Below are 27,928 nucleotides of genomic sequence, written 5' to 3' on the forward strand. Positions count from 1 at the left end.
TTAACTTAATATAATACATCAATAAAATCAATTTAGCCTCAATAAATAATGAAACATGTTCAATTTGGTTTAAATAATGCAAAAACAAAAGTGTTGAAGAAAGTAAAAGTGCAATATGTGCCATGTAAAAAAAGCTAACGTTTAAGTTCCTTGCTCAGAACATGAGAACATATGAAAGCTGGTGGTTCCTTTTAACATGAGTCTTCAATATTCCCAGGTAAGAAGTTTTAGGTTGTAGTTATTATAGGAATTATAGGACTAATTCTCTCTATACCATTTGTATTTCATATACCTTTGATTATTGGATGTTCTTATAGGCACTTTATTATTGCTAGTGTAACAGTATAGCTTCCGTCCCTCTCCTCGCTCCTACCTGGGCTCGAACCAGGAACACATCGACAACAGCCGCTCTCGAAGCAGCGTTACCCATGCAGAGCAAGGGGAACAACTACTCCAAGTCTCAGAGCGAGTGACGTTTGAAACGCTATTAGCGCGCACCCCGCTAACTAGCTAGCCATTTCACATCGGTTACACCAGTCTAATCTCGGGAGTTGATAGGCTTGAAGTCATAAACAGCGCAATGCTTGAGGCATTGCGACGAGCTGCTGGCAAAACGCACGAAAGTGCTGTTTGAATGAATGCTTACGAGCCTGCTGCTGCCTACCACCGCTCAGTCAGACTGCTCTATCAAATCATAGACTTAATTATAACATAATAACACGCAGAAATACAAGCCTTAGGTCATTAATATGGTCCAATCCGGAAACTACCATCTCGAAAACTAAACGTTTATTCTTTCAGTGAAATACGGAACCGTTCCGTAATTTATCTAACGGGTGGCATCCATAAGTCTAAATATTCCTGTTACATTGCACAACCTTCAATGTTATGTAATAATTACATAAAATTCTGGCAAATTAGTTCGCAACGAGCCAGGCGGCCCAAACTGTTGCATATACCCTGACTCTGCGTGCAATGAACGCAAGAGAAGTGACACAATTTCACCTGATTAATATTGCCTGCTAACCTGGATTTCTTTTAGCTAAATATGCAGGTTTAAAAATATATACTTCTGTGTATTGATTTTAAGAAAGGCATTGATGTTTATAGTTAGGTACAGTCGTGCAACGATTGTGCTTTTTTCGCAAATGCGCTTTTGTTAAATCATCCCCCGTTTGGCGCAGTTGGCTGTCTTTGTTAGGAAGAAATAGTCTTCACACAGTTCGCAACGAGCCAGGCGGCCCAAACTGCTGCATATACCCTGACTCTGTTGCAAGAGAAGTGACACATTTTCCCTAGTTAAAATAAATGAATGTTAGCAGGCAATATTAACTAAATATGCAGGTTTAAAAATATATACTTGTGTATTGATTTTAAGAAAGGCATTGATGTTTATGCTTAGGTACACGGAGCAACGACAGTCCTTTTCGCGAATGCGCACCGCATAGATTATATGCAACGCAGGACACGCTAGATAAACTAGTAATATCATCAACCATGTGTAGTTAACTAGTGATTATGATTGATTGTTTTTTATAAGATAAGTTTAATGCTAGCTAGCAACTTACATTGGATTCTTACTGCATTTGTGTAACAGGCAGGCTCCACGTGGAGTGCAATGTAAAGCAGGTGGTTAGAGCGTTGGACACGTTAACCGTAAGGTTGCAAGATTGAATCCCCAAGCTGACAAGGTAAATATCTGTCGTTCTGCCCCTGAACAAGGCAGTTTACCCACCGTTCCTAGGCCGTCATTGAAAATAAGAATGTGTTCTTAACTGACTTGCCTAGTTAAAGGTGTAAAATATATATATATATATATATATATATATATATATATATATATATATATATATATATATATATATATATATAAAAAAATTAAATCGGCCAAATCGATGTCCAAAAATACAGATTTCCGATTGCTATGAAAACTTGAAATCAGCCCTAATTAATCGGCCATTCCGATTAATCAGTCGACCTTTACTGTATAGTATAACTATAAGACTCATTAGGTAAGCTTAAATGGGTTAGTGGAGTTTCAGTGAGATCATTCAACAGGACTGAGCAGTATTTTATGGTCAGCAATGGCTGTTTCATAAAAGGGCTACTTTCAGCTCTGACATCAAGTGTGGTATAAATAAGTCAAACATGGGACCACCTGTTAAAATACTACAGACAGTAGATGGCAATGCTGCTTCTCTTCATCCTCTAACATAGTCTCACGACACTGGCAAAGAGGTGAGATAAGCACAGAGATTACATTTCAGAAACCTAAAATTGACCTTACCTTACTCAAGTCAAAAACCTACCTTAAACATTGGGGGGAAAGTGTAACAATTATGAACAGAGCATACATTGTGGTTAAAGGCTTTATGACAAGGAAGACTCACCAAAATACTGTCCACCTTTGACTGTACAGATTTACTGAAAAAAAGAGAAACATAAGACAAATTAGTATGACACAAGTGTAACGTGAGCACCATGCATACACCGGATTTATTAATAAATCATTGTAACGTAAGGCATGAGACAACCCTCCCACCAGCTTCTCCCTGGTCGTAACCAATATATCCTAGGAACACGTTGTCATATGTAAAAATGGAGACAGACACTACATAAATGTCCTATAGCACTCAATGCCTATTAATAACACCTCCCTCGGAAAGTCTGTGACAGTCATTGAGGGGACTTCAATCCAGTACAAACCGGTATCTAGGCCTAATCCATATAAAAAGTACTGTAAAACCTGACTTGACCTCAAGGCAATATCATACTGCTAGAAACACAGAAAGGAAAGTCAACCAATCATTCAATTATCCCACAGCATATTAGTCAAAGGACCTATAAGAGACAGACAAGCTCTCTCAGACAGACAGTTAAAATCAAAGAGAGAAAACGGACTCACTGACTGTTGGTTACAATCGTTCACAGACAACCTGTTACAGTTCCCCACAGTGAAGTGAGCGGAGGCTGCTAATGCTTTTACAGTCAGAGATTCTTGTGGCCCCTTGCTGAGTCCGCCCACTCAAAAACAACACACATCTACTCCCATAGCCTGAATTGACCCAATTTCCTCTCCATAGCCTTCAAAAATGTTACGTGAGGCAAGGCCTAGACATTGGTGTGAACCACAACACAACTCAAAATGTTAATTGAGAGATGCAGAATTGAAAACACTTTCTCTCACTCTCAGTGTGCCTACACATTCTGCAGCTCAAGAGGTGTGTGGTCCATGACACTTCTCCAATTGAACCACATGGTAAATCCCTCTGTGTGGCACAGCCCACTTTCAGGTCAGTTTACCTGGATAACATAGTAGGAGATGGTAACTTGGCTCTCATGCAATGTCCTCTCATACAACTAAGAATCAATGCATGAACTGGTCATCCTGAGGCAGGCTACTTCTATTTGATCATCTATTACAATGAAGGGGCAGAACCTAGGACTTACTTATTTGTTAAGTAAAAGTAAAAGTCAGGGTCAGATGTCAGGTTGTTGCTGTGTGATATGGGGCCAGGTCAGAATGAGGGGCTGTTACTAGGTTACTCCGGGTAGATCAGAATCAGGAGACTGTTATTAGCTGTGACAGAGAAAGTAAAGCTTTAACGGACTGTTACTAGGTGAGGCCAGGATTTCTCAGTGTTGATAATAAGCAGGTCTGCCAGGTTCCTCTCATTAAGCTGTTTCTAGTCTAGGTAAGGCCAGGCAGGTACCGAGAGAGCGCCTCGTTAAGTCATTGTTGCTGTGGGGAGCTGGGAGGGGAAAGGCAGGATTTAGATTCTCCCTGCCGGCTCCTTACTGCACATCACTCCAGTTTTAAAATGTTCTGCAGCAATTATGCCCCAGTTCTGGTCACACAGAGCCCCTGACTGAGCATGACCTAACAAGCTCTGTCTAGAATCACTTAGTCTGGACAAGAACCTCACTTAGCAGGGTACACAATAATGTTGATGACTGGCATTACAAAGTGGGTTTAGGGGTAAATCAACCTGCAGTATTAAAAATGGCACAGATTCCTCTGACCTAAGAAAAATAAAAATCATAAAAATAACATTCCTGTGGGTCAGAGTGGAGTCTGTGTTTGTATTCCTCTAGAAAAGCCATCCCTCCCTGTCCCTAAATTCTGAGTTTGGTGATTTTCATGTGAAACATGGACCCATTGCCATGCAATGTACCTACGTTGAGACTGTACGTACGTTGAGACTGAGGAAGTTTGGTTTCTAAACACATCCTGTTGAACCCTGGGCTGGCAGTAGAGGAGTTCAGCTCTTAGTGATGAACCCCCTCACACTGCCTGTTGGCCACATTCATCTATATCCAAGCTGCACCAGGTCACTGAGGTAAACTTCAACATGTCTGATTTAATTCTATTAGTTTATTTAGTGGCATGCACCAACCGCCACAGCTTGAGATTTACATGATTGATTGTATATATTTGCAGGATTTTGTCTCACAAAAACCTTTTTGCACTAAGCAGCTAACTGCTGCATGTATTGAATTACCCTTAGCTACCCAGTTCAGAAACCCTTGAATGATCATCAACTAATGTGCCTACATCTACCACACAACAGGTCTTATTTCAGCCTTTTAATAAATCATTCTGAAACATTGAGAGAGATAAGAGCCTAAGTCAAAACAGAAATCAACATTCGAAAAAGATGACTGGTAATATGACCTGACATGTTCAAATAATTCACATCTTATGAAATAATAAACACTAAAATGTTACATTAATAGGGACTGTGTGTATGTTTTTTTCCTGAAAAGCAGCCTGATTTCCAAAGGCAGCAGAGCAGACTCCCCCACCCCCCCCCATCTGGCACCTCCTGCACTCCTCCCTATTGAACGTAAACAGTCAGAGCCCTGGCTGCTCACTGTCTGCCACGCTCCCTCAATATGGCCGCTTCAGGAAGAAATTAGATTGCCTGACATTCACCTCTAAACCTCAGCGACCGCAGACAGTATAGCCTGACACTGGGGAAGGCTGAAGCACCAAAGTTGTTCTATTCTGAATTATCAATGTGGGGAGACCCTCCAACGGCGAGCCTCTCTGATCTCATACTCTTCCACTAGAGTAGTGATGGTGAATCTTTTAAACTGAAGCCTGACATACCATCAGAACAGCCACCAAATTGAGTGTGGAGCAGATACAGCCCACTACTACAACTGGCCTTTAAGGATGGGAAAACTCCAGGACTGGATGGCATACCAGTGGAAGTATACAAACATTTTTTTGATATACTCAAAGGACCATTATTAGCTTGTTTTAACCACTCCTATATAAATGATAGATTATCAGACACGCAACAAGAAGGTGTGATATCATTATTACTGAAACATGACCCAAGTGGTATATATAAAGATCCAGTCCATTTAAAAAAATTGGAGACCTCTTACACTTCAGTGTTGTGATGCAAAAATCCTAGCAAAATGCTTGGCGCATAGAATAAAAAAAGTTGTCAGATATTATTCATCCTAATCAGACATGTTTTTTACATGGACGATACATTGGAGATAATATAAGGCAAGTACTGGAAACAATAGAACACTATGAAATATCGGGGACACCAGGCCTGGTTTTCATAGCTGATTTTGAAAAGGCCTTTGATAAAGTACGACTGGAGTTTATATATAAATGCCTAGAATATTTCAATTTTGGGGAAATTTTCTATAGTAACCCTAGGTGTAAAATAGTAAATAATGGCTACATCTCAGAAAGTTTTAAACTATCTAGAGGAGTAAAACAAGGTTGTCCACTATCGGCATATTTATTTATTATTGCCATCGAAATGTTAGCTGTTAAAATTAGATCAAACATTAATATTAAGGGATTAGAAATCCAGGGCCTAAAAACTAAGGTGTCATTGTACGCTGATGATTCATGTTCTTTTAAAACCACAACTAGAATCTCTCCACGGCCTCTTAGAGGATCTAGATACATTTGCTATCCTCTCTGGATTAAAACCAAATTATGATAAATGTACCATATTACGTATTGGATCACTAAAAAATACACATTTTACATTGCCATGTAGTTTACCAATTAAATGGTCTGACGGTGATGTGGACATACTCGGTATACAAATCCCAAAAGAAAGAAATGATCTCACTCCAATAAATTTTTATAGAAAGTTAGCAAAAATAGATAAGATCTTGCTACCATGGAAAGGAAAATACCTGTCTATTTGTGGGAAAATCACCCTGATTAACTCTTTAATCATATCACAGTTTACCTATTTGCTTATGGTTTTGCCTACACCTAGTGACCTGCTTTTTAAATTATATGAACAAAAAATATTCAATTTTATTTGGAACGGCAAGCCAGATAAAATTAAAAGGGCCTATTTATATAACGAATATGAATTCGGAGGGCAGAAATTATTAAAAATTAAAGCATTAGACCTCTCACTAAAGGCATCAGTCATACAAAAGTTATACTTAAATCCAAACTGGTTCTCTAGTAGATTGGTACGAATGTCTCATCCTATGTTCAAGAAGGGCCTTTTTCCCTTTATTCAGATTACACCTGCTCACTTTCGGTTGCTTGAAAAGGAAATAATCTCCAAAATATCTTTATTTTTTAAACAAGCCTTAGAAAGTTGGTTGCAATTTCAGTTTAATCCACCTGAAAGGACGGAACAAATAGTACAACAAATCTTGTGGTTAAATTCAAATATAGTAATTGATAAAAAAAATGTATTTATCGAAGAAATGTTTAAAAAATGTATAATTTTTGTGAATGATATCATAAATAGGACTGGTGGAGTAATGTCACACATGCAGCTAACACAGACATATGGAAATGTCTGCTCTACCCAAAATTACAACCAATTAATTGCAGCATTACCACAAAAATGGAAGAGGCAGGTGGAAGGGGATAAAAGTAAGGAACTTGTATGTCGGCCTTATATTAAAGAACATAAATGGTTAAAGAAAAGTGTGATAAATAAAAACATATACCAATTTCATTTAAGGACCAAAAAACTTACAGCTGTGCCATATAAATTGCAAAATAGTTGGGAAGAGATTTTCGATGTACCCATTCCATGGCACATGGTTTATGAATTGATACGCAAAACAACGCCGGATTCAAAACTTCGAATTTTTCAATTTAAATTATTGTACAAAATTCTTGCAACTAATAGAATGTTATATATATGGGGGATACAATCTTCCCAGCTCTGTAGATTCTGCTGTGAGGAGCCAGAGTCATTAGACCATTTATTTTGGTATTGTCCGCATGTAGCTCGTTTTTGGTCACAGGTCCAGGAATGGTTGAAGAATTGCAACATTTGCGTAGAACTAACGCTACAGATAGCAATACTGGGGGATTTGAAAAGCCATAGTCAATCAATCAATAGTATAATAATTATTTTAGCAAAAATGTTTATTTTTAATTTACAATCCGTGGAAGCTATGAGAATAGGAAGATTCAAATCTTTTGTGAAGCATCACAGCACAGTTGAAAAATATATGGCAAATAAAAATCCGAAATGGATGATGTTGGAAGATAGATGGGAAAGGTTGAGTGGAGCTGAAGGGTGGGACTAATAACAAGATAAACAATGTAGGGCATACGGGATCTGTGAAATGTGTATAGGTGCGGAGCTATTGTGAAATAGCAGTTACAAGTGGAAATCAAACTGGATGGACAACAGAAATAGAGGAAGGACTAAGAACAAACAAGAGAGAACTATTATAAAGTAGACTGTGTCTGTAAAATGTGTATAAGATGTATAAATTGAAGGTAAAAACAGAAATGTTTATCAGTTTACTCCAATTGGGGGATCGGTGGTAGGGTTTGCGGGTAATAATAATAAAGGTATACTCTTTAAAAAAAGTATGTATGTCTATGTAGGTATGTGTATGTATATATGTGTATATGTATGCATACGTGAATGGATATATATATTTACCCCCAAAAATATGGGGGATTGGAAATGATGCAGACAATTACATTAGGAGCAACATTCTTTCCGCAATATTAAGCTGATCCACCCCCCCACAAAAAAAAAAAACTCGCAAACAAAAAGGACATAAATGATGGACTATCGAATAAATAAAACATTTATTGTGGAACTGGGATTCCTGGGAGTGCATTCTGATGAAGATCATCAAAGGTAAGTGAATATTTATAATGCTATTTCTGGCTTCTGTTGACTCCACAACATGGCGGATATCTGTATGGCTTGGTTTTGTGTCTGAGCTCTGTACTCAGATTATTGCATGGTGTGCTTTTTCTGTAAAGTTTTTTTGAAATCTGACACAGCGGTTGCATTAAGGAGAAGTGGATCTTAAATTCCATGCATAACAGTTGTATCTTTTAGCAATGTTTATTATGAGTATTTCTGTAAATTGACGTGGCTCTCTGCAAAATCACCGGATCTTTTGGAACTACTGAACATAACGCGCCAATGTAAACTGAGATTTTTTGATATAAATATGAACTTTACCGTACAAAACATACATGTATTGTGTAACATGAAGTCCTATGAGTGTCATCTGATGAAGATCAAAGGTTAGTGATTAATTTTATCTATTTCTGCTTTTTGTGACTCCTCTTTTTGGCTGGAAAAATGTCTGTGTTTCTCTGTGACTTGGCTCTGACCTAACATAATCGTTTGGTGTGCTTTCGTCGTGAAGCCTTTTTGAAATCGGACACTGTGGCTGGATTTACAACAAGTGTATCTTTAGAATGGTGTAAAATACTTGCATGTTTGATGAATTTTAATTATGGGATTTCTATTGTTTTGAATTTGGCGCCCTGCAGTTTCACTGGCTGTTGACGAGGTGGCGTCCCACGCTAGCGTCCCACATACCCTAGTGAGGTTAACCCGGTAGCCAGCCGCACCAATGTGTCGGAGGAAACGCCGTACACCTGGCAACCGTGTCAGCATGTGCAGCGCCCGGCCCGCCACAGGAGTCGCTAGTGCACGATGGGACAAAGACATCCCTGGCGGCGAAACCCTCCCCTATCCCGGACGACGCTCGGCTAATTGTGCGCTGCCCCATGGGTCTCCCGGTCGCGGCCGGCTGCGACAGAGTTTGGATTCGAACCCAGAATCTCTAGTAGCACATCAATGCCTTAGACCACCGTGCCACTCGGGAGACATGACCACCACTTTACATGTTGCGTTTATATTTTTGTTCAGTATAAAAACTGCCAAATCAATCCTCAGTCTCCCACTGACTCGAGAGACATGCAAAGCTCTCATCATAACTTTCCAAAGGGCAGGCCAGCACCACCAGAACCAAGCCAAGGACAGATCTTTTCAATGGGAGGCAGTGTTTACTTTTGTGCCAGCTCTCCAAATGTAGATCATAGGTATCATCTATCACTCAGGCTGTACTCACCCAGTCATGTGTAATGTGCACCATTCAGGACTCTAACCTGTAGATTGACATTATGGCAATTCCATGGTAACAGAATGATGCTGAGACAGATTTTTCACCTTAATATGCATGCCAAAAAAAAACCATTGATTGCAAAGTTAAACAAACCATACAACTCTATGCACAAGGATGTTCAACAATTTCCACTAACAATGTTACAAAAACACATTTACTCGAAGAACAGCGCAGATGTGAAGTTAACATAATGATAGTTGAAAACTGTGACCAAGTTCTCCAAAAACTCTTAAAAATCTGCTCTGAATTACGATTCAAAAAAGTCTGTAGAAAGAATGGGGTGTCAACTATGATGCCACTGAGCAAAAAAAAAAAAAACCTCTTTGGTTATTGAACTACAGTAAGTGAAGTGGATTAACACCTGATAACAGAATGACATCATGGGTCCCTGATCTGTACAAAACAGAAATGCATAATTATAAGGGATGTAACGATTCACAAATATGTATATTCAAATGTTTAAGATGAGTGCATCAGTCCTCGAACCCCAAATTGATCCAAATGTAGCATGCATCAGTCAAAAAACTGATTTAAAATGTTACAAATTAATGGTTCGCACATTTCTTTTGCTCTGACCAACGCGAGATAGGTGACCAGTTTAAGAGTCTTATGGCTTGGGGGTAAAAACTGTTGAGAAGCCTTTTGTCCTAGACTTGACACTCCGGTACCACTTGCCATGCAGTAGTAGAGAGAACAGTCTATGATTGGGGTGGCTGGGGGTCTTTGACAATTTCTAGGGCCTTCCTCTGACACCGCCTTGTGTAGAGGTCCTGGATGGCAGGCAGCTTAGCCCCAGTGATGTATTAAACGATCGCTTTTTTACATGGCACATACTGCACTTTAAATAAACAAATTAAAAAATATTAAATAAATTAAAAAGACAAAATATAAAAACTGAAAAATAAATTATATATATATATATATATATATATATATATATTACACACACACACAGTGGGGAGAACAAGTATTTGATACACTGCCGATTTTGCAGGTTTTCCTACTTACAAAGCATGTAGAGGTCTGTAATTTTTATCATAGGTACACTTCAACTGTTCTACGAACTTTACGGATACTATTTGGAATTTTTGTCAACCCTTGATGACATGCCTAAGGCTGTGGAATACTGAACATAACGCGCCAAACAAAGGGAGTATTTTTTTATATAAAAATAATCTTTATTGAACAAAAGGAACATTTATTGTGTAACTGGGAGTCTCGTGAGTGCAAACATCTGAAGATTAAAGGTAAGCGATTAATTTTATTGCTTTTCTGGCTTTCGTGACCAATCTACATTGCTGCTAGCTGTTCGTAATGTTCTGTCTAGTGATCGATAAACTCAAACGCTTGGATTGCTTTCGCTGTAAAGCATATTTTCAAAATCTGACATGATAGGTTGATTAACAACAAGCTAAGCTGTGTTTTGGTATATTTCACTTGTGATTTCATGAAAATAAATATTTTTTGGTAATTATTTTTTAATTTGGCGCTCTGCAATTCAGCGGTTGTTTACAAAAATGATCCCGTTGAAGGTAAAGGGATCCGTGCGCCAAGAGGTTAACAAAGGTGTCAGTGATAACGAGTACAAGGCTGGAGATCACTCTGTCATGCTGATTGAGTTCGAATAACAGACTGGAAGCTTCAAGAGGGTGGGGCTTGGAATCATTGTTCTTCCTCTGTCAACCATGGTTACCTGCAAGGAAACACGTGCCGTCATCATTGCTTTGCACAAAAAGGGCTTCACAGGCAAGGATATTGCTGCCAGTAAGATTGCACCGAAATCAACCATTTATCGGATCATCAAGAAACTTCAAGGAGAGCGGTTCAATTGTTGTGAAGAAGGCTTCCGAGCTCCCAAGAAAGTCCAGCAAGAGCCAAGACCGTCTCCTAAAGTTGATTCAACTGCAGGATTGGGGCACCACCAGTACAGAGCTTGCTCAGGAATGGCAGCAGGCAGGTGTGAGTGCATCTGTACGCACAGTGAGGCGAAGACTTTTGGAGGATGGCCTGGTGTCAAGAAGGGCAGCAAAGAAGCCACTTCTCTCCAGGAAAAACATCAGGGACAGACTGATATTCTGCAAAAGGTACAGGGATTGGACTGCTGAGGACTGGGGTAAAGTCATTTTCTCTGATGAATCCCCTTTCCGATTGTTTGGGGCATCTGGAAAAAAGCTTGTCCGGAGAAGACAAGGTGAGCTCTACCATCAGTCCTGTGTCATGCAAACAGTAAAGCATCCTGAGACCATTCATGTGTGGGGTTGCTTCTCAGCCAAGGGAGTGGGCTCACTCACAATTTTGCCTAAGAACACAGCCATGAATAAAGAATGGTACCAACACATCCTCCGAGAGCACCTTCTCCCAACCCCCCAGGAACAGTTTGGTGATGAACAATGCCTTTTCAAGCATGATGGAGCACCTTGGCATAAGGCAAAAGTGATAACTAAGTGGCTCGGAGAACAAAACATCAATATTTTGGGTCCATGGCCAGGAAACTCCCCAGAACTTAATCCCATTGAGAACTTGTGGTCAATCCTCAAGAGGTGGGGGTAGACAAACAAAACCCCACAAATTCTGACAAACTCCAAGCATTGATTATGCAAGAATGGGCTGCCATCAGTCAGGATGTGGCCCAGAAGTTAATTGACAGCATGCTAGGGCGGATTGCAGAGGTCTTGAAAAAGAAGGGTCAACACTGCAAATATTGACTCTTTGCATAAACTTCATGTAATTGTCAATAAAAGTATTTGACACTTATGAAATGCTTGTAATTATACTTCAGTATTCCATAGTAACATCTGACTAAAATATCTAAAGACACTGAAGCAGCAAACTGTGTGAAAATTAATATTTGTGTAATTCAAAACTTTTGGCCACGACTGTAGACTTTGCCTTGTGCACAGGGGAATTGCCATGCTGAAAGAGGAAAGGGCCTTCCCCAACTGCTGCCACAAAGTTGGAAGCACGGAATTGTCTAGAAAGTCATTGTATGCAGTAGCGTTAAGATTTCCCTTCACTGGAACTAAGGGGCCTATTCTGAACCTGTTCTGTGAGCTTGTGTGGCCTACCACTTGGTGGCTGAGCCGTTGCTGCTTCAAAACATTTCCACTACACAATAACAGTAATTCACAGTTGACCGGGGCAGCTTTAGCAGGGCAGAAATTTGACAAACTGACTTGTTGGAAAGGTGGCATCCTATGACGGTGCCACGTTGAAGGCCACTGAGCTCTTCAGTGAGGTCATTCTACTGCCAATGTTTATCTATGGAGATTGCATGGCTGTGTGCTCGATTTTATACACCTGTCAGCAACGGGTGTGGCTGAAATAGCCGAATCCACTAATTTGAAGGGGTGTCCACATACACTATATATACAAAAGGATCTAGATACATAGACTAGTCTTGAGAGGGAAAGATGCACATCCCTAATAATTATGGATATGTGATGTATTCATTGCGATGTATCTTGAACAGGTACACAAAAAGGTATAAAAATGCAATATCCTCATTTGCATGTTTGGGTATTATTTTACACATTAGAATAATAGCCAATACGCTCCCCCCAAACAAGACCACATTTGGTTGGTACGGACCAGACCAAATCTGAACCAATCATATAAGTCTCTCAAGTTTGGACATCATAGTAGAGCACAGTAAAGTAGCGTTCAGTACATTATACTGTACTCTAGTGTGCTTTAATCTCTGTACAGTGCTGTTTTGTATTGATATAGACTCGACTTTTCTTTACTGTACTGCAATGTGCTGTCTAAACTTGTGAAACATGTCTAAAATTCAACTACTTTTCAACGTTCATGCACATCCGGTGCTCAGTGGTTGAGGACGCTGGTTACAGTAAATGGAAACAGAGGGGGCTTATTAGGTAGGTGTCAGTAAGAGCCAGGAGAGATGACATTAACTGGAAAGAGAGAGTGAAAGAGAGAGGGGTTGTCTAGACTTTTCACAATTATGAGCTGAACATAACAGTATGTCAGTGGAAGGAAGGACAGTAGCAGGTGAACCAACTGTGGTTTGTGACTACTATCGTTTCCCATTTTATCCAATTCAATTGCAGTCGTTCTGTTATTGATTTCAGCCATTCTGTTACAGATTTTGTAACATAATGACATTTTAAATACGTGTGGTTTTTTGTAAAAGAATGACAAGTCACTAGGCAATATTTCTTAAACTTACAGAAGGCAAATAAATTGAGCAAAATTAAATACAAAAAGTTGATATTAGTTGGCAAGGGTCTTAACTTCAACAATATTGTGTTTTAATGTTATTCTAATAGCTTTTAAGACTTCTGGAAGACGTCCGGGTTAGGGGAGGGTTTGGCCTGGGTAGGCCATCATTGTCAATAAGAATTTGTTCTTAACTGACTTGCCTAGTTAAATAAAGGTAATTTTTAAAATAAAAAACATGTTTTCTAAGACACCATTGTTTGACCTGAAATCAAAGGCTTTGCTTATTCCTAAATTTAGGATGGAAAATTGTTTTTAAAAAGCTATAGGCCTTAATTAAAAATATATAGACTCAACCTTCATTTGATGTGCTCCTATGAACTTCACGTGCTCATGGGTCCTATAACATGGAAATGGCCATTACAAAATCTTCCATGGTATTTCAAAATACTACTACATTAGTTTGTCATCTCATAAAGGGAGTTCCAACACTTCCCCTGTAATAAAACAGGAAAAAGCTAAACAATTATTTCCATGTTTTAAATGTATTTGGCCTATTCCATAGCAATTTCTGATGTTGACCATAAAACATCAAGTCAATGTATTGACATCCCACGTATGGATCCATGTCATCCGGAGTCACATTCCTTCCCACTGGTTCAGGGGTAGCACTGGGGGACACTGGCTTTACAGCAGATTACTGTGCAGAAAATCAAGAAATATACTGTAGCGTATTTTCCGATGATTAACATAAGCCTATGTTAATGGTTGCATTTTGCAATTTATGACTAGGCTATGGTTACATTTTACCTCAACAAAACAAAGGAGATGATTGCTGACTTCAGGAAACAGCAGAGGGAGCACCCCCCCTATCCACATCGACGGGACAGTAGTGGAGAGGGTAGTAAGTTAAGTTCCTCGGTGTACACATCACGGACAAACTGAAATGTTCCACCCACATAGACAGCGTGGTGAAGAAGGGGCAGCAGCGCCTCTTCAACCTCAGGAGGCTGAAGAAATTCGGCTTGTCACCAAAAGCACTCACAAACTTCTACAGATGCACAATCGAGAGCATCCTGTCGGGCTGTACCACCACCTGGTACGACAACTGCTCCGCCCACAACCGTAAGGCTCTCCAGAGGGTAGTGAGGTCTGCACAACGCATCACCGGAGGCAAACTACCTGCCCTCCAGGACACCTACACCACCCGATGTCACAGGAAGGCCATAAAGATCATCAAGGACAACAACCACCCGAGCCACTGCCTGTTCACCCCGCTATCATCCAGAAGGCGAGGTCAGTACAGGTGCATCAAAGCAGGGACCGTGAGACTGAAAAACAGCTTCTATCTCAAGGCCATCAGACTGTTAAACAGCCACCACTAACATTTAGTGGCTGCTGCCAACCTACTGACTCAACTCCAGCCACTTTAATAATGGGAATTGATGGAAATTTATGTAAAAATGTATCACTAGCCACTTTAAACAATGCCACTTAATATAATGTTTACATACCCTACATTACTCATCTCATATGTATATACTGTACTCGATACCATCTACTGCATCTTGCCTATGCCGTTCCGTACCATCACTCATTCATATATCTTTATGTACATATTCTTTATCCCTTTACACTTGTATGTATAAGGTAGTAGTTGTGGAATTGTTAGGTTAGATTACTCGTTGGTTATTACTGCATTGTCGGAACTAGAAGCACAAGCATTTCGCTACCCTCGCATTAATATTTTACATTTACATTTAAGTCATTTAGCAGACGCTCTTATCCAGAGCGACTTACAAATTGGTGCATTCACCTTATGATATCCAGTGGAACAACCACTTTACAATAGTGCATCTAACTCTTTTAAGGGGGGGGGGGTTAGAAGGATTACTTTATCCTATCCTAGGTATTCCTTAAAGAGGTGGGGTTTCAGGTGTCTCCGGAAGGTGGTGATTGACTCCGCTGACCTGGCGTCGTGAGGGAGTTTGTTCCACCATTGGGGTGCCAGAGCAGCGAACAGTTTTGACTGGCCTGAGCGGCAACTGTACTTCCTCAGAGGTAGGGAGGCGAGCAGGCCAGAGGTGGATGAACGCAGTGCCCTTGTTTGGGTGTAGGGCCTGATCAGAGCCTGAAGGTACGGAGGTGCCGTTCCCCTCACAGCTCCGTAGGCAAGCACCATGGTCTTGTAGCGGATGCGAGCTTCAACTGGAAGCCAGTGGAGAGAGCGGAGGAGCGGGGTGACGTGAGAGAACTTGGGAAAGTTGAACACCAGACGGGCTGCGGCGTTCTGGATGAGTTGTAGGGGTTTAATGGCACAGGCTGTGTATATCTGCATGTGACAAATAAAATTTGATTTGAAGTGGTTCTATATTTTTCATATTATGCCCATTATATTAGAAAAGTTTTAAAATAAAGTGCCAGTCATGACTTTCCCAATGTTGTAATTTGACAGACAGACAGTCTGTGTGCTTCAGTTCCTGACATGCCACTATATATAATCTAAAACTATTTACACAATATTGCAACCAAGACAAATCACAAGTCGTTTCTGAATGATTATGTACCACATAATACGGTGATATAAAGTTAGACAATTAACATTTAAGTATGTTTATCTGAAACATCAGTCAACAACAGTTCAAATGCAAAAAGCAAACCACATCTATTAACATATTATGGTTCCTGATGATACTTCATAATCCATGTAGGGAGTTTCTATATGAAACCAAAGTATAAGACAACAGGTGAAACGTGCATAAAAGTAAAATCAGCATATTATTCAGTGTGCAAATTGAGCATATAATTCTGGAAACTGACTGAGGAATGAGTGCAACAATTTTTACCTACAGATATGTGAAGAGATTAATGTTGAATGTAGGCGTATAATATTTTGCAGGTTTGTAATGATACAACATGCAGGTCATTATTATTGCTGAAGATATGCTAAGGTGCAGGGCAGGCTGTGCTATTATTACCATTGTAATTTATACCGCCATGGATTTAAAATACATGTCCAGACATGCAAAAAAAATAATGATTGTGGTTTTCAACCCAGTTAGCCAGTTGTGCACGCCTGCACTTTCTCCCATAAACGAACTTCGTTATAACGCGGGCAAGCGTACTAGTTACATATATTGTTTTCCCGAAATTACGCAAATTGGCTAGAGTGCGTGCACTAATGAGGATACGGAAACCTTGCACAAGTCCAGCCCATATATACCTTAGTGGCCCAGCTCGCTAATGTTAGTTACCAACCGCGAGGTTTCTTGCAGCACCCGGGTTGTTAATAATCACCCATTTTGACCGTTTTAGTCGAAACCTGTCCACCACAACGAAAAAGGCAGCGATAACTTATTGCTAATGTCAGGAAGATGTGTCCGACAATTTATAGTAAACAATATTAGCTCTTGGTACCAGGAAAATCACGAAAAAGTAAAAATTGTCAACGCCAATCACAAAGGTTGATATGTTTACGTTTATGAAAATGGGCGAAGGAGGCAACACACTCAGTAGCTGCAAGTTAGTAATGAGCTGGCTAATTAAATATCTGGACTAGCCAGCTAGATGTAGCCACACTATAATGGCAAAACATATGGAGCTGGCTCAACTAATGTTTGTTAACTAAGCTAGCTATCTGGCTAGCACTCAAAGTAGCACAATGCTAGCTAATGGTCCTCTTACCAGATGGAATTCTTTATTTTGAGCTGCAACGCACTGGCCTCAGTCCCTTGCAGTCCAGGAACTAGGGATGGTAAGGTGCTTATTCCAGAGCCCAGCTTCGGGTGCTGATCATGTTGTTGTTGATCCTCAGTCATCACGATGAGATTCAGGATGGGAGGAAGGGGATCTTTAACATGCAGGCCTCAACCTGGACCTCGAGAAAGCAGTTATTTTCCTACTGTACATTACGGACCCATCCGTTCTCATTTGCGATATACGTGGCCTCAGTTCGAAGGTAGAAACTGTGCCGGGAAAACATGGTTGGACAGTTAATTTCGAACACCATGCACAGACATGTATTAAAAAAAAAAAAAAAAAAAAGTACAGAGGAATACAAAATGCACGCTTTCACCAGGATTCTGTCGCAGCCTTTTGGGACGACCCGTGCGTTTGCAAACACTAGTGGTGGAAGTGTTTGTGATGCTAACTAGTATTCTGCTAGCAGCACGAACAGTGACATCAATTTGTATGTTAATGAGGAAACCTTCTAAATAAAAGCCCGCATTTCAAAACTTTGCAATGTGGATAACTCGTTCAAAATATGTTTACTCTGAAAACATTTTTGTTGTCTCTACTAACCAAATATGTGTCGTTTTGGAGGGGGACTGTGTCGCACGGCCTACTCTGCTGGCTTTTCACGCCGTCTCCTCCATAGCAATATACTGTAATAGATTGTACATAGGAAACATATTGGCTTGTAGAGAAAAAACTTTTCTATCTGTCTCAGCTAAAGTGGGATGGGAAATACTCAGTAGGGTCTCTATTAACCAAATATGGTTAGTTTTGGAGTGGGACTGTGTTGTACATACACAGGAAGTAGGGGTGCTGCAGCACCCACTGAAAAATTGGAATACTATTTAATTACAATTTTAAAATCACAAAAAGTAGTGCACTGGGCCTTTACTATTAGTATTAGGGAACAATGAAGCCTTGATTATATATATTTTTTTCCACAAACGTTTTTTTCCTGTCCTTGTTCTCTCTCTCTACAAGCCAATATGTATCCCATGAACAGTCTATTACAGTATATTGCATTGGGGGCTATGTAGGAGTGGAGTGAAAAGCCTGCAGCAGGCCGTGCGACACAGTCCCCCTCCAAAATTACACCCTACTGAGTATTTCCAACCCCACTTCAGCTGAGACAGGTATAAAAGATCTCTCTACAAGCCAATAAGTATCCCACCGTGTTTTGAGTTGCAGTGAAAGGAGTGGGTGAAGTAAGGTGTCACCATTTCTTTAAATATAGCCAAAAGAATAGCTTTCAACATACCAGTACTTGTACAAACGTTCAAAATAAATGCTGGTATAAATACAAAATACGTTAAAAAAAAAATCTATATTCACAGTTTAGCATGTCTTTGCAGGGGAACTCTTATTTTGAAGAAAAGAATGCGCGATCGTTCTGCCAGCATAATATCCAACTGCTAGGAGAACGGTAATGTGATGCTGCTGCTCCTGCTGCTGTCAAGCGCCGCCGCGTACACTAGTGAAGAATTACGTGCTTTTTTAAAACTTTTTTTTTTTTTTTTTTACACAGCGGTGGTGAGCAGCCAAGTACTGTGTCCCTAATGGCAACATTTGGCTTAAATGCCCACAGTAAAAATGCTTTATAAAAATGTATGAATGAGCAGTACTATGGACGTGGTCTTCAATAATCCAATGAGTTTGTAAGATAACAGTTAGACATTTCTATTTCATTTAAATGCAATTATTTACAATCAATGGTAAACACATGAATATGTCAATGGCATTATGCTCCATGTGTAGACATGTAGCGAATATGTTAGCCTTAGTAAAGACTGTCCCCCTACACATTTGCACATTTCAGCTTTTCACATTTTATGTTTAGCAAACAACTCAAATGAATGTGTTCATTAGTCCACAATGGGCCCTAACATCATATTTTTGCTAAATGTCTCAAAGTCAAAATTGTGGAAAACAGCGACACAGCAAAAGTGCGTGTTCCTCCGCCTTTGGTTGCACAGCAGAAAAAAACATTTAGCAACGACTTGTTGCTATGCAACCGCAACGCCACCCGCCAGATTCAGCACAACAAAATGTCTGAAAGAAGAATCCATGACGTGAGTCAATGTATTGTTTCAAACAACTAGCTACAGTATTATACTGCTAAAAAAACGTTAACATACCCATTCACAAGTTAAATACAAGAATAACTAACTAGCTATAGCCACCTTTATGTGTCCTAGCTATATCGCTGTTTAAGATCTAAATTAGCTAACTGCTAGCTAGATAGTTAGTATGCTAGCTAAAACTATAGTATACGCAGCCTGACTTTCAACGAAAGCGTTGTTCCTTTGAAATGTTATATGCCTGTTGACTAAAATAACCAACAACTACTATATTTGTAATTAGCTACCTAACTTACTACATTTGTTTATTTAGACCAAAAGATCCATGTCATCCAAGGCAGAAAGGTCTCAAGGAGGAAAATCTGTGAGACGTCCAGCCTCTGTCCCCTCAAAGAAACCATCCACGATAGACCTACTTGCTAAAGAGGAGGAATACAAGTAAGGTTCCTTGCCCAAACATCTGTACCCATTGCCAAACACCTTTTGAGTCAATGTAGACTGTATCATATGAGATGCTGTAACCAGATGGCTATAGCAATAAAATAAATAATATTTCTCCCATTCCAGACGTATAAATGCAGAGCTGGAGGCAAAAACAGCCGAACTAGTAAGGCAAGCAGAACAGGTTATGGTAAGTGGTTTAAGCTAGCTACCTGACCAATTGACACTCTTCAAAACAACATAAACCATTCATTTTTAGACATATTTGTTTTATTTAAACATTCTTTTTTTTCAGAGTGACCAAAATGAAGTCTTGTCAAAGCCAATCTCTTTCCACCTTGATGTTGACATTGAGGAGGAGGATTTCAAGTAATAAAATATTGCATTGCTTTAAACGTATAGCATTTCAGTGTAGTAGACTGGATAAGAATATATGAGAACAGCCTATAATACAAATGTATTTGTCTTTAGGAATGTGAACATGCTGGAATCTTCAGTTATGAAGCCCACTACTAAGGTGCAGTATTCAATTCAGTTTGATAGGTAAAATGTAACATCTCAGAGACGCAAAGGTAATGCAATCAGTTAGTAAAACTGGGGAGGAATCTCAATTTCATTTCCTTGATTCCTCCGTCCTCTCCCCTCACCTCCTTTTCAAAACCCATTGAATGAGAAGGTCAGAAATATAAATCATATTTCCATTGCTCAGGTAATGCCAAAGAAAAGGGTCACATCAAAATCCAATTCACAAAACAGACCTGGAAACCAGAGAAAAGCACAGTAAGAATGTTATCCTTATCACAAACGTTCACACAAATATCTATTGGAAACATTGGAAGATTGTGAAAGGTTATGGCTTAATGAGTGTCCAGCATTGTGGATATCAGTTCCTTATGTTTGACTTTTTCAATTTTTTGTTTGAGTTGTATTTTGTTTATTTGTTATTTTATTTCAGAACAACAAAGGCAGCTGCAATTGAGAATGTTGCGGTTCTTGAAGATTTTGTGGATTTTTCCTTGGCTAAAACAATACGTAACATTGAGGGGAAGCTGGATGATGGAGATACTCATGACAATCTTATGGAAGATATCATGCCCAGTGTTGGGGATGAGATGGGATCAGGTGAATTCTGATTTCATTTATTACACTTTCTGTGTCTTTCTCACACATTCACATCTAGAGCACAAGAATGGATCTTTGCAAAAACATAACAAAGTTATTTATCAGAGTTCCAGAATATCAATTGTTTCAGCCTTCTTAGTTTGAGCTTCTCGCATATCCTTAAAATGATATAATCTCGGATATCCTAAAAATTATATAATTCTTTATGTAACTATAGTATAATATTTTTTGTGTGTGCTGTGTTTTAGATGCTCAAATCCGTTTTCTCAAAGCAAAACTTTGTGTAATGCAAGAAGAATTTAACCGGCTATCATATGAGTGCAACAAAAAGGTAATGATAGAAATATGAGAGATGGAAATTAGCTATATTTTTGAGTAAAATGTAACATTGAAACAAGTATAAAACATTTATTTGTTCTAGGATGATGCAAACAGTAGTTTAAGCACCAACATAAAGGAGGTGGAGGAGGATCGAGCTAGACTACAGAAGACCACAAACATTCAGCAAACCCAGATAGAGAAACACAGAGCTTTAGCGGAGGAGTCAAACAGAAAAGGTGATGGGCTCCAGCAACAAGTAACTGCTCTACAGAAGGTGGGTGTCAAGGATAAAACAGTTATTACATTGATTCTCTTTCTAGTTAGTAATTTTGGTAATATTAAACAGCACATATTGTAACCATGAAAGTCCATGAACAGTGACTGAGAGAAACCTAGACGTGTGTAGACAGCAGTTGAGATAGCTGTTAATGTCTTATTGCTGAATGGGGAGGGGGACGTTATACAGCTTAGACAAGGTTGTTAATGAAGGATGAAATCAACCCCTCAGCAGGGGAATGCCTGGCATGGTCTCATTAACATGATCAGCCTGTAAGGTGAACCTCTCCTGCAGCTGGCGATAGTGCGGCGCTCATTTGACAGATAACTTTGGAATTCAGAGAAATCCCACAGCGACATTTCCCTCGCCTTGACTAGGGGTGGAGTAAAACATGGTTGTATAATATTTCCCACTGGGAGGGATCACAACAGAGACATACACTGAATGTACAAAACATTAGGAACACCTTCCTAATATTGAGTTGCACCCCCTTTTGCCATCAGAATCGCCTCAACTCGTCAGGGCATGGACTCTACAAGGTGTCGAAAGCGTTCCACAGGGATGCTGGCCCATGTTGATTCCAATGCTTCCCACAGCTGTGTCAAGGTGGCTGGATATACATTGGCTAGTGGACCATTTCACCTGGATTCACCTGGTATTTTTGTGTTGTATTTATTATGAATCCACATTAGCTGTTGCCAAGGCAGAAGCTACTATTCCTGGGGTCCAAACACACCAAAGCACCTACATTACATATAAAACAAAAGATAAAACAGTGAACTATGTTTGTACTGAATGTGCTAAAGATAAAACAGTACATCATATAACATCCCTAGACCACCACATATCCACAACACAAAATGTTCAATACCACCATACAACAATATCACAATGTGTGCGTTGCATGTGTCTGTACCTTTGTGTGTCTCTTCACAGTCCCCGTTGCTCCATAAGGTGTATTTTGACAAGCTTTTTAAATCTGATTCTACTGTTTGCATCAGTTATCTGATGTGGAATTGAGTTCCATGTAGTCATGGCTCTATGTAGTACAGTGCACCTCCCATAGTCTGTTCTGGACTTGGGGACATTGAAGAGACCTCTGGTGGCATGAGTGTCTGAGCTGTGTGCTAGTATTTTAAACGGACAGCTTGGTACATTGAGGTTGTCAAAACCTCTTACAAAAACAACTAATGATGAAGTCAATCTCTCTTCCACTTTGAGCCATGAGAGATTGACATGCATGTCATTAATGATTGCTTTCCGTGTACTTTTAAGGACCAGCCGTGCTGTCCTGTTCTGAGCCAACTACAATATCCCCAAGTCCCTCTTTGTGCATTTCATTTCTGAAATATAAAGTTAATAAGTAACTGTGATGACAGTCCGTTTTTGTAGATATCTAACCAAATATTACCATTATCACTACAGTGCTTTTGAAAATGTGTGTTGGTGCGCTATAAAAACATTACATAAAATGCTTTTACTGAATTAGCTTGTCCCCCTCTGTGTGTTTAACAAAGGAAATCGAGGGTTTGAAGAGAGCACAAAAACAGGCAGCAACCAATCACAGTGCCATAGAGGTAAGACTGAACAGAGCCTTGGAGGAAGTTGAGAGGTCCAAGACACAACTGACCAAGATCAAGCAGATGAGCAAGGTATATTAAACCACACCACCAGTGCATTTAGTGATCACATCAATCATAATTTACACTGTAAATTGTATTGATAGATAGTACCATGCTATTAGTATAGTTCAGAGTTTGGTATTCAAATTTGGCTTCTGTCACTTGTTGCATAACCCAGGTTAAATAGACTTGTTTTATGTCTATCCTTTCCAAAAGGACACAGCAGACCAGGAGCATAAAAAAATAGAAACATTTAAAGCTGAAAACAAGAAGCTGGAAAAGCAAAAAGCTGAACTGATAGTGGGTTTTAAAAAACAGCTCAAATTGATTGATATACTGAAAAGGCAAAAAGTAAGTCTTCATATTAAATGCAAGTAATTAATACAAGGCAGTATCATTATTGATATTTCTCCTTATCAAACTGACATATTTTTCCTCTTGCTTGAGCAGATGCATTTTGAAGCTGCCAAGATGTTGTCATTTACAGAAGAGGAATTCATGAAAGCTCTTGACTGGGGGAAATCATAAAGCAATACTGAAAAATGTATGTAATACAATCGTGCTTGCCTTGAATGTATTCTTATGGTTAGCTACAACATTAATTATGTGGCCTTTGACATTGTGTGGAAGTTATGTGTATGTATGCATTGTTCATTTATACAGAATATATTTGTAATGCAGTTGGATTTTAAAAGTTTAACATTTTATTACAATAATGTGTTAAATCAATTTAAACTGTACCGGTAGTTGCATCATTACCTAATAAAGGAAGTTGTGTTTTTTTTAAATTACCAAATGACTTCAACTGAAAATTGCTGCACCTCCATGATAGGATTTATGGTGTTGTGATATGCAGCTAGTGGGATACAAATTAGTCATTGCAACTTAATACATTTGAGTACACCATCGCCATAAGAAATCCACCATTTGATACACCAGACAGCATCTACCCAATAATGCCATCTAGTGGTGTAGTATAGAAAGTGGTTATTCATCATCTCCCCAGCCCTATTCATCAAAGATGTCAGCCTGGCGCTTTTGGAAATTGCTTCTGAAGTCCTCATCAAAGTGTTCAAGGTCATCTTCCCAGAATATGCCCTTAACATTTGAGAATAACAGTCAGTTTCAAAAGTGGAATCTTGCTGGAGCAACATTGCATTAAAAAAAATTTTTTTTTAAGATTTTGGACAGCCAATGACCAGAGTTTAAAGAAAACACTTGCAGTAGAACTAAAAACTAAGACAACCTCCTCTCCTTTACCTTAGGTAGATAGCCCATTAGTTTTGTGGCATGGAGTTTGAGAAGTCTACCTTTCCTCCTCAATGATCTGTCGACGCAATGTCTCCCTCTTCTGTTCCATTGCTCTTTCTTCAGCCTCACGTTCCTTGGGAAGAGAGATCAAACTTTACATTCAACAAATGTTCCTTAAGGTACCTACCTCTGAGGCAGACAAAACAGTGTTAAACAGAAAAGCTTCAGTTACAATAACACCACTTTGATGTTGATAAAGAGTGCACAAGTCTGTTCATGATTAGAGCAATATACTGTACCTTGTCAGCCAGGTACTGCTGGCTCCTGTCCTCCAGCAGTTTCTCCAACAGCCCTCTTGTGCTCAAGCTGCTTCATGCGAAGCTTCTGCACATTCATCTGCTCTATGCGGTCATCCTCAGCAAACTTGGCCATCATCATCTGCCTGAAGGCCTCCTCCACCTTCTCAGCCTGCCTCCGCATTTCCTTGAAGGCTATTTGCTCTTGGCAGGTCTGCTGCAACTCCAGCCTCTGTCTGATTCTCTTCTCCATATCTTCCTGTTAACCTGTTTAAAAAGGTTTGAATCCTCTAAAGCACATATGTCAGAGTCAAGGCCCGCGGGCCACATCCGGCCCGCGAGAAGGTTTTTTACGGCCCCTGGGATGATCTTGATTTATTATTAGAACCGGCCCGCAGACCGCAGCAAGCCGGCAGCCCGCAGATCTTTTACACGCACCAATACTACATTTCCCACAATGCAACGATGACGCACCGAGCAGTAGGCTGCTTCATTTCAATATTTATTGGCACAGCAGTCGTCAGCATCACAGTAAAATTAACTTTCAGATACCCATCAAAAATGGCAAAACGGAAGGTGGACACTGAGAACCGGGGGTTTCAAACAAGGTGGGAGTCGGAGTATATGTTCACGGAGGTAGCTGGAAAACCTGTGTGTCTTCTGTGTGGAGAAAGTGTGGCGGTACTGAAAGAGTATAATCTGAGACGACATTATGAAACGAAACACGCGGACAAAAACAAGAATATGGACATGGAACAAAGGCTACAAAAGGCAGAGGAATTAAAACGAGGCCTCAAATCTCGACAGGCTCTGTTCAAAAAAGCCAAATCACAAGGCCAGGCTGCTGTCAAGGCCAGTTTTATTTTGGCAGAAGAGATCGCTAAATCAGCCCGGCCATTTACGGAGGGGGATTTCATCAAAAACTGCATGATTAAAGTTTGTGACGAAGTTTGCCCAGAAAAAAGGCAACTCTTTTTAAATGTGAGTCTGAGCAGAAACACCATTGCCGAGAGAGTAGACCAGTTGTCCATCAATCTAAAAGAGCAGCTTGTGAAAAAGGGAAAAGATTTCATTGCATATTCCTTGGCTGTGGATGAGAGCACCGACATTTCTGACATTGCCCAGTTGTCAATTTTCATCCGCGGAGTGGACTCCAGCCTAAGCGTGACAGAGGAGTTTTTGGCTTTACGTCCTATGCATGGCACAACTACGGGGCATGATTTGTATGAAGAGGTGTCAAGATGTGTAAATGAGATGGAGCTGCCTTGGGAAAAACTCGTGGGTTTGACAACCGACGGAGCACCTGCGATGTGTGGACACAGGAGCGGACTGGTGGCGAAGATACGGGAAAAGATGCAAGAGGAAAACGCGACAGGTGAGCTGACAGCTTATCATTGTATCATACACCAGGAAGCGTTGTGCGGTAAAGCCTTGAAAATGGAGCATGTAATGAGCATCATCACGCGCACAGTTAACTTTATCAGAGCCAAAGGTTTGAATCACCGCCAGTTCAAGGCATTTCTGACGGAGTTAGAAACGGAGCATGGTGATTTGCCTTATCACACAGAGGTGCGATGGCTAAGCCAGGGAAAGGTGCTTCAAAGATGTTTCAAGCTTCGTGAGGAGATTTGTCTGTTCTTGGACAGCAAAGGGAAAGACACAACACAACTCCGAGACGAAATGTTTCTGTGTGAAATGGCTTTTCTGTGTGACATTACGAGTCATCTGAATGCAATGAACTTGCAGCTGCAGGGTCGGGATCATGTCATCTCTGATATGTACAGTACAGTGAAGGCATTTAAAACCAAACTGACTCTGTGGGAGACGCAGATGCGGAAAGAAAATTTGAGCCACTTTCCCAGCTGCCAGACCATGAAAGAGAAGCTCTCTACCAGTGCGTTCCCGAGCGCACAGTTGGCTGATAAAATAGGTATGCTTGCCGCTGACTTTCGACGCCGATTTGCTGACTTTGAAGCACAAAAAAGCAGGTTGGAACTGCTCGGTAACCCATTTGCTGTTGACGTGGAAAGCTCACCACCAAACCTCCAAATGGAGTTGATTGACCTCCAATGCAATGATGCACTGAGGGCAAAATATGCGGCAGTGGGTGCTGCGGAGTTCGCCCGTTTCCTCCCCGACACAATGCCCCAGCTGCGCATCCAGGCTGCTCAAACGTTGTCTATGTTTGGCAGCACATACCTGTGTGAACAACTGTTTTCTTTAATGAACCTGAACAAAACATCACACAGAAGTCGACTTACTGCTGAACACCTCCACTCAATTCTGAGGATTTCCTCAGCTCAGAGCCTTACCCCGAACATTGATGAACTTGTGGAAAAGATGGGACACCACCAAGTATCACCCTCAACCTCAAACAAGTGAACATTACTGTGCAATCACATATTTAGAGTTTTTACTCAGTTCAAGTTTAAAAGTTAAAGTTTAATATTTGTTTTCACTGCATGTTACTTCTCCTTAAACAAAGTGTTGTTTTTGATTAATAGATTTTTGCACTTTATTTTATTGTATTTCAATCCAATTATATTTTAAAAATATTTCAGTTGAGTGGATGATAGAAAATTGCTATTATTGTTTTTTTCTTTGAAGTAAATTTAGCCCACTTTTGCTAAAATAGAAAATATAGGCTACTGATGGTGCCTTGAATACCGGTTTCTTTCATTTAATGTTCATGTTATGGGGATTTTTATATAAAGGAAATTTGTCTTTTGTGTCTGTTGAAAATTAAAGATTACTGACAGAGCCATAAGAAAATATTGCTTTATTTATCTGATCATATTGGAATATATTTGTTAGGTTTTCAGTAGGTTCAATTAGGTTCACTAGACTATATGCGTCATTTAAAAAATTTTCAATGAACATTCGAACAGTCCGGCCCTCGGCTTGTAGCTAAATTTTTTATTTGGCCCTCCGTCCATTTGACTTTGACACCCCTGCTCTAAAGGCTTTGGAAATTTAGGAAATGATAAAATGTGAATATGCTTGCTTACGATTTGTTTCTGCCTTGCAGCCTCGGCTTGCTCCTTCTGACAAAGCTCTTCACGAACACGCTCAATCTCGTCACGCTGCTGCCTCTCCATTTCAATCTTCTCAGTGAGCTAGAAGACATTCCTCAACAGCCATCATTATTGTTGTAATAATTTCTCACTTTGTACACAAAAAAAGACTAGAACATATTCTTAA

At 39.9% G+C, this 27,928-nt stretch overlaps 2 protein-coding genes and 1 pseudogene across 6 annotated transcripts in view; 1 reads left to right on the plus strand and 2 right to left on the minus strand.

Annotated features, from left to right (window-relative positions):
* LOC129834534 (DNA-binding protein RFX7-like) overlaps positions 1–17,717 on the minus strand; it is a 44,421-nt gene extending 26,704 nt beyond the window's left edge. For 4 of the 5 annotated variants that reach the window (XM_055899619.1, XM_055899618.1, XM_055899617.1 and 1 more), the window contains exons 1-2: positions 17,269–17,717; positions 2,391–2,424 (exon numbers count right to left, since the gene is read on the minus strand). In XM_055899619.1, the coding sequence (XP_055755594.1) occupies positions 2,391–2,424; positions 17,269–17,402 (168 nt within the window). In that variant the 5' untranslated portion in view covers positions 17,403–17,717. Of the gene's footprint in view, positions 1–2,390; positions 2,425–2,905; positions 4,031–17,268 lie in introns of those variants that run through there. The other variant, XM_055899620.1, reaches the window with a different exon arrangement.
* A 1,559-nt stretch (positions 17,718–19,276) lies between these two features.
* tex9 (testis expressed 9) lies at positions 19,277–23,976 on the plus strand. Its single transcript, XM_055899626.1, has 12 exons — positions 19,277–19,388; positions 19,711–19,835; positions 19,965–20,028; positions 20,134–20,207; positions 20,310–20,355; positions 20,548–20,618; positions 20,794–20,960; positions 21,209–21,291; positions 21,382–21,555; positions 23,076–23,210; positions 23,397–23,531; positions 23,631–23,976. Exons 1-12 carry the CDS (start codon positions 19,365–19,367, stop codon positions 23,706–23,708), a joined length of 1,176 nt encoding a protein of 391 aa, XP_055755601.1. The 5' UTR covers positions 19,277–19,364; the 3' UTR covers positions 23,709–23,976.
* Positions 23,862–27,823, minus strand: LOC129834537 (meiosis-specific nuclear structural protein 1-like; annotated as a pseudogene).
* Positions 27,824–27,928: the final 105 nt, after the last annotated feature.

Source organism: Salvelinus fontinalis, chromosome 35 (assembly GCF_029448725.1).
Source record: "Salvelinus fontinalis isolate EN_2023a chromosome 35, ASM2944872v1, whole genome shotgun sequence".
NCBI classification, from domain to species: domain Eukaryota; kingdom Metazoa; phylum Chordata; class Actinopteri; order Salmoniformes; family Salmonidae; genus Salvelinus; species Salvelinus fontinalis.

Bases quoted from the DNA above. Each gene is read 5' to 3' on its own strand.
- tex9 (XM_055899626.1), top strand. From the start codon at position 19,365: ATGTCTGAAAGAAGAATCCATGAC. The intron at 20,208-20,309 runs GTAATAAAATAT...ATTTGTCTTTAG, and splicing joins ATTGAGGAGGAGGATTTCAA to GAATGTGAACATGCTGGAAT. The intron at 23,211-23,396 runs GTATATTAAACC...CCTTTCCAAAAG, and splicing joins AGATCAAGCAGATGAGCAAG to GACACAGCAGACCAGGAGCA.